Source organism: Arachis stenosperma, chromosome 6 (assembly GCF_014773155.1).
Source record: "Arachis stenosperma cultivar V10309 chromosome 6, arast.V10309.gnm1.PFL2, whole genome shotgun sequence".
Classification (NCBI taxonomy): domain Eukaryota; kingdom Viridiplantae; phylum Streptophyta; class Magnoliopsida; order Fabales; family Fabaceae; genus Arachis; species Arachis stenosperma.
Genome location: NC_080382.1, coordinates 66,056,338 through 66,063,710, shown reverse-complemented (window position 1 = coordinate 66,063,710; position 7,373 = coordinate 66,056,338). Strand labels below are relative to the sequence as shown.

Here is a 7,373-nt window from a genome sequence, read left to right as displayed (position 1 = left end):
AAAAATATATAATGTTAAAAAATCAATAGAAAGAGGAGGAAGAAAAAAATGCAGCAACAACAGTAATAAAAAAACAATGAAGATGAAACACGCGAAGAAAAAGGAGGAGAAACGCAAAGAAGAAGGAAAAGAAGAAGGAAGAGGAGGAGAAAGAGGAATGCGAAGAAAAAGAAGCGTCTTTCATAATGGTGAGTGAGAGCGCGCTTTGAAAACGGTTGAATGATGCGCATGTTATCACGCTCCAGTGGGTGAATATAGTTTTTTTTAGACTTGGTCTAACTTGTAAGATAAAAAGACTTGTATGTGTAGTATAACTCTAATTAATTTTGTCTAATAACTATTAGATTTATTATAGAGGATAACTTATCATTTATTTGAAAGAAGATAAGTTAGAATTTACTTCTATACCTATATATATAAATTAATAGAATTTACACATTTGAGTCAATATATGAATATAATTTATATTCGATTTATAGATATCAATTAATAAAATTTATTTGTGGACGATAATTTGATATTTATGGCTATTAAATGTAGAGAAAAATTATTAAAATTTGGCTCGACCATAAGAGTGTTTTTTTTTTGTTAAAAGGAATAAATATGTCCTTGATTTTTTAATTTGTAAACATTTAAATCTTTGATAATTTAAAAATATATTTGTTCTTAACTTTTTTAAAATTTAGACATATCAATTTTTCATATTTATTTGAGTCTATTAGATTCAATAAAAAAATTAAACGTACTTTTTCTTATGCTGATCTTATTGATATAAATTCACACATAAAAATTTTTTTAAAATTAGACAAATTATATTCAATAATGGATATATGCAAATTTTAAAGAGGTCGGTCAAGGATTTAAATGTTCCGCCAGGATCGACTTGTCTTTTTATTTTTTTTTTTTGTCATAAGAGTTTCCGTTAAATGACCGCTGTTGGTTTGTAAAAAACTAAAAATTGACCCAGTAGCACACAGACACTATAACAGGCTTCAGAACAAGCAAGGAGAAACCAGGAACAAAAAACAATGAAAGTGAAAACGGTGAAAGGAAACTGGGGCTTGAGAACGAACAAGCTGGGTTTTCCTTACGTCTTCCTCATTTGCATCTTCTTCTTCCTCGCTGGATTCTTCGGTTCTGCTCTCTTCTTTCACTCTCAGGTCAACTCATTTTCTTCCATTTTTTTTATCAATAATAATAATAATAATAATAAAGTAATCGATTGTTGAGAATTCGCAGGACGATGGACATGGCATGAGGCCGGGACCGAGGCTTCTAGAATCTACGAAGGAGGAGACGGAGTACAATCTGTTGCTGGCGGGAGAGTCCGGTGACGATTCCATTACATCGATTCCTTTTCAGGTGCGCAGTTTTGTTTCACTCAGATCCTTAACTGAACTTGTTGCCAGTGATTCAATTTTAATTTTTATTTCTGTTTTTTAATTCCTTGCCTGTTTTGTTCAAAGTCGTGGAGTTGCTTGATTAGGTGAACTTGTTTGTATTTGAGATTTGAATTTCATGGTTACAGCGATTTTTTTTTTCTGTGGGAATGGCATGTTTCCTTTTAGGCCTTGTTTTTCAATTGGTATAGCTTGTATGAAATAAGTTTGTGGAATTGCAATTCTAGTTTTCTAGATTAGTTTTGCTTAAATTTTGAATTCTAGGCATTGGTATGAAGTTATTTGACTTTGGTCAGCGTTACGCTTGAGATTGTTTAATGGCAGGTTGACTCAAATTATCTCTGCTCTTTGTTCAAGAGATTGTGATATATTCCGAGTCTGCATCATATCCATAATTATGAAGTTAGTCCTTTTGTATTGACTCTCAAAAAAATGTCTTTTTACGTAAAAGAAAATAAATTTCTCTTTTGTTTGCTAGGTTTTGAGCTGGCAACCTCGAGCTCTGTATTTTCCAAATTTTGCAACTGCGGAACAATGTGAAAGTATAGTTGATATTGCAAAGGCAGGCCTCAAACCATCAACCTTGGCATTGCGCAAGGGAGAAACGGAGGAGAATACCAAGGGAATTAGAACAAGGTAGCGTGTAGGTCACTGTCTAATACTTAACTCTATGGTTTCCCTACAAACGGGACGAAATACAATAGTTAGCTTTACTTCTGTCATAAACTGGAAAATATTCTGGTGAGTGATTTTGGTTATGATCTCCTAAAATAGTTTATGGACATTTGATCATCTAGTTACTTAATGTCATATCATGCCAAATCATTTCTTCTAAAAGCTTATGTTGTAAGTTCTAAGGTAGAGGGACTTACATTCACCTGTGCAAAAAAGCTTAGTGACCTGGAAACGAGGAGAATGATAGGCCCTTCTTTATCTTGAGCTGAAATTTATTGTCATAAACTATCTTCCCAAAAGCTTAAGTTTTTAAGTAAAGGCAAAAAATGTTTTTATATCTTAACATGCCTCCACATGCAAAAGTCTCTTTGGATTAACGCATGGATCATGAAGAAGCACATTTTTCCTTGTGCTGAAGTTTAACATGTATCAAGAAGAATGGGGAAAATAAGGGTTGAACTTTATAGTATACACCATTTGGTCATAGAAGTTATTGAACTTTGTTATAAACCATCTCTCCAAAAGCTTAGTTTGATACCTTGACAATTAGCATATATTTAGAAGAATGGGAGACCACAACTGTTGACTCTTAGACCATTTTTTTTTTGGTGACGACTCTTAGACCATTTGATCATAGAGAGGCTTTGTTACTATATCATAAATCATTTCTCTTAAGTTGATAGGTTGCAATAGATGGTTTTGTGTCTAATAATGTTCTTTCTGATAAACAGCTCTGGCGTGTTTATTAGTGCTTCTGAGGATAAAACTGGGACTTTAGAGGTAATTGAAGAAAAAATTGCTAGAGCAACGATGATTCCCAGGTCTCATGGAGAGGTAACATCTCTTTTAAGCTTTGTCCATATTGCATAAAAGAAATTTTAGAAAATCCTGTAATGGTGATGAAATTATTTTTCTCACGTTTTATTGTTTTATTAAAATGCTTTTCTTTTTCCTTTTTGGGAATTTCAATCTACGATAACAGGTCTTAGAATACTGATTTTCTGTTTGTAGCAAATCCAGAAACTTATCCATTACTTTTGTGATGCAAGTGAAATAAATCTAGGGTAAAATGGTTCAACTTTTGTTAATTCAATAAATATTATAGAACAGTAATGAGGTGGGGTAATGAGGGAAATTCAGAGAATGGCTTTCTCAATTTACACCATTTAAAGGTAAATTGTTTCTTGTGATTGGTGAGAAATTCTATTGATTACGATATTTCACGCATGATTTTTTTGTTTTTATTTTTATTTTATGTTTTTGGTATTCTGATGCAAATGTTGTTAACATGTGTTACCGCTTACCCTGACATGGGATTGCGCCTTCTGTGTTCATATATAACACCGCAGAGTAGCATCCCCATGTTGCTGTTATGTTCCAACTATTTTTCTCTGCTGTCTTCCATGTTTTCAACCTAACCTACCAATGGCATTTCTATGGCAGGAACAAAGTCGTTGACAAGCTTCACCTACCTTGATTTTTAAAACTTCTCACTTCAATAAGTCTAATCCAAAATCCTGTCTGGGCTAGGTGGTGTAGCTGTTGATCTAAATTTTTAGTTAACCATAATGTTATATTTTGTTTTTCACAGAAGAAGAAAGCAAGTCTAATCACATCTAGACCTGTGGTTTTTTGTGCTTAAACTATTTAATATTTTTGGGTTTTTTCCTGATCTCTATGTTATCTATAACTCAGGTGCATTATGATTTTGTTGAATCTGTAAACCTCTCTCATTTTCAGGGTGATTTTAAATTGTCTGGGGAATCACCATGTTTCAGGCATTTAATATCTTACGCTATGAGATCGGGCAGAGATATAATTCTCATTATGATGCGTTCAATCCCTCTGAATATGGCCCACAAAAAAGCCAAAGGGTATGTCTGAAGTTTTCAACATGCTTATACTTGAAATTTGGTGCAACACTCTCTGTGAATGCTCTTAATTCATCTTGAATTACTTTTACAAGTATCATACTTTGTTTTCTTAGTAGTTTGCTTTCTTTACACCTTTAGCTCTTGAACTTTGACCAAATCAAAGGGTCTTACATTATCAACTTGTGTCCTGAAAGTGGTCAACAAAGTTCCACCATTGTTCCTTAAAATGATGAGATGGCTGGCATTGATTGTATCATCAAATGACCAATGTAGTATGGTTAAGCTGAAGCCTTGTAAAAGAAAACAAGAACACCATTTTGATGTCATCTGTAAATAGAGGATCACGTGAAGTCTTATTAGTTCTGGAGAACCAAAATTATTTACTCTTTCTATCAACTAGTGTTACAGCATGTATGCTTTCATTTAGTTGTCATACACTTGTACATAAATAAAGCTATATCCATAGCATAGCGAATTATAAGTTGTGTTGCCTACAAAGCTAACCTAATTAAAACATGCTTTTAATGAATTTGTTTCTTATGTCAGCTTTGGTTAACCCTGCAGGTGGCTTCATTTTTGTTGTATTTAACTGATGTTCAGGAAGGTGGCGAGACAATGTTCCCATTTGAGGTAATAGTTATTATGGAATGACTATTGCCATTGGATCTCGATTCACATGGCTCGCATTTGTTTTTTTGTTTTTTTTCACCGGTAGTTTGGCATTATTATTCTGCAGAATGGCTCCAACATGGATGGTAGCTACAGTTACGAGAGCTGCATTGGTCTAAAAGTAAGGCCACGCCAGGGCGATGGGCTACTATTTTATTCATTGTTCCCTAATGGTACAATAGATCCGGTAGGTACTATCTCACCAGTTTTAACTTATTTAGCTGCCATCTGGGTAAAAGCTAAATCAACAACCCAAAAACATAATGTGAATATAGGTTCTAAACTTATCATGTCTCTTTAGAATATGTTTGCAAGTTTTTATTTTGGAGGGAAATGGAAGAAAGGGAAGAGTTTGAAATGTGAAATGGACTAAGGTTTACAGTTCAAGCCCTTCCCTTTTTCTACAACTAGACAACTCAACACACTCTTAGAGTCTTAGCGACTCATCAAGCAATGACGAATCTTGAATCTACAATAATTTCATTTAGTTATATTTTAGATAAAAATTCAGCTTAGGTGGCAAAAAACCTGCTTAGCAAGTAAATTTTCCTCACTCAACAGTTATCAACGTTTCATGAGGTTACCAAATAAAAAGATGGTTATGCTTTTTGTCAGTTTTCTTGTCATGATGATAATGTGTGTTGTGTAAACTGAATTCCAATTGTTTTGACTCATTTATCTTATTATTTGACAGACATCGCTCCATGGGAGCTGCCCTGTGATAAAAGGGGAGAAGTGGGTGGCTACAAAGTGGGTAAGGGATCAAGAACAGTATGATTAGGTTCAAACTCTTAATAAATTGATCGTTCTACTCTCCTGCCTCTTGTATCTTCTGTAATATCTACATGTATGCCGTACAATTTGACTTTTATGATCAAATGAATAATGAAGGGAAAAATTTTGGTCAGATGCTGAAATTGCATGATAGTGTAAAATTTGGTGTCATGCATGCAGCATACATGATTAGTTGGTCATCAGCCGTAGTGGCCTCCACCTTTCACCTTCTTCACATGATTTAAATAGGGGGTAAAAAAATTGATGTCATGCATAATATGATATGAAACTTACTGGAAACCTTCTTAAAACACAGGAATAATAAGAATCTGTCACTTGATAAGTGAAAACAGCAACTTCCATTTTTTATTTTTTAAAGTACGGAGAAAAAGGGTTTTCAAGACATAACTGTCATCATTTCATGCTCTTTACCCAATCTTTATGAAATTCAGAAGGGTTGTAGACAGTGACGGATCCAGAAAAATTTAATAGTGGGGGCAAAAAATATAATAAAATTTAGGTATAGATGTTTTTTTTACTTCCCATAATACCCAACAAGTTAAGGACTAATCCGTCTTGAACTTGAATTTCATTTAAGAGTCTGCAATTGGCCGGCAATGAATTGCCACACATACAAGATAGAATTCAAACTCCCAATACTTACTTAAGCGAACGACTAAGCTGATCACTTGACCAATCTAAATTGGTTTAATTATATTTAAAATTTTAAGTTAGAACTATCTATACATATTGATAAGAACTAGATATATACACACAATCAATTATTATAATATTTAAAATAATAAAAATATAATTTTGTATACACAGTATAATATTCAAAATAACAAAAATTTTTTTATAATAGTTGTTTTTTATTTTTAACATGACTAAATATTATTTTTCTATATATGTTCTTAAATAATATTTTATTTTTTATTATCTCATATTTAATTATCAAGTTTACTTATTATAGTCTTTATGGTATAAATAAATTTTTTAACCAAAATAATTATAATATATTAATATATAAATAATATGTTTTCTATTTTAAATAATTTTTAAAAAGTTACTAATAATTTAAATTGTATTTAATTAAAAAATCAAGTCTCAATTTAATTATTAATTAATTAGCTAATATAATGAAGTTATTATCACTATTTTTTGAATTTATTTATTTATTTTTTATATTAAATTAAATTTAATAATATAATTATTATTATATATTAAGTTTAACAAAATATTTTTTTAACATAAAATACAAAAAAGTTATTTATATTTTATTTTGGAACAAACATATAAGTATTAATTTTTTTTAAATTGTGGGGGGCAAATGCCCCTTCCTTTGTAAGTGTAGGTTTGTCCCTTATTGTAGATTTATAATCCTATCTATATATAATTATAGGAAGGTTATCACGTATACCACTGTACAAATATGAAAATTTTCTATTCCAATCTTCTGTAGTGTATAGATTTAATCTAAATTATGTTAATGGTGTTGATTTGATGGAATAATTTTGTTGTGTAATATTAATAAAACAAGTGTATGCATTGCAAGTGACCAGTGTGTCAATTTGTCTAGTGCTTAATTTATAGTTTATCATTATTATCCTAGCCTTCAATAAGCTGGCTCTTTGTTGGGATTTACGTTAGCCGTTCTATAAAATGAGCTGAGCCATTATATATTTTGGGCTAATGAGTAGAAAGTAGTTCATTATGAGAACATGGGTTGTTATATTCGAATGCATGAAAAATTTTATTTTTTTGGTTATGATAGGTGTAATAATGTTGATGTGAATTAAAGAGCTGTCAATAAATGGAATGAAACGTATGGTGATTTATTGTGCAGTTAATTTTTTGTGTGTAATTAATTATTTATTTTGGAGCCGGAGTTTAACATGAGGAGTTGTTTTATTCTAGAAGTTGTTTAAAGATTTATATGTTCAAGAACGATGATGTTACATCATAGCTAAAGCTGGTAGTT

General features: G+C 31.5%; 1 protein-coding gene across 1 annotated transcript; it reads left to right on the top strand.

Moving 5' to 3' along the window:
* The first annotated feature begins 902 nt into the window (after positions 1–902).
* On the top strand, positions 903–5,525 carry LOC130932542 (probable prolyl 4-hydroxylase 9). The gene is made up of 8 exons (XM_057861882.1): positions 903–1,160; positions 1,240–1,362; positions 1,879–2,036; positions 2,807–2,909; positions 3,854–3,949; positions 4,514–4,579; positions 4,686–4,805; positions 5,313–5,525. Exons 1-8 carry the CDS (start codon positions 1,029–1,031, stop codon positions 5,397–5,399), a joined length of 885 nt encoding a protein of 294 aa, XP_057717865.1. The 5' UTR covers positions 903–1,028; the 3' UTR covers positions 5,400–5,525.
* Positions 5,526–7,373: the final 1,848 nt, after the last annotated feature.

Excerpts from the sequence above, each read along its gene's own strand:
- LOC130932542 (XM_057861882.1), top strand. The coding sequence starts at position 1,029 with ATGAAAGTGAAAACGGTGAAAGGAAACTGGGGCTTGAGAACGAACAAG. Across the intron at positions 1,363-1,878 it reads TTACATCGATTCCTTTTCAG|GTTTTGAGCTGGCAACCTCG; the intron begins GTGCGCAGTTTT and ends TTTGTTTGCTAG. Across the intron at positions 4,580-4,685 it reads AGACAATGTTCCCATTTGAG|AATGGCTCCAACATGGATGG; the intron begins GTAATAGTTATT and ends ATTATTCTGCAG.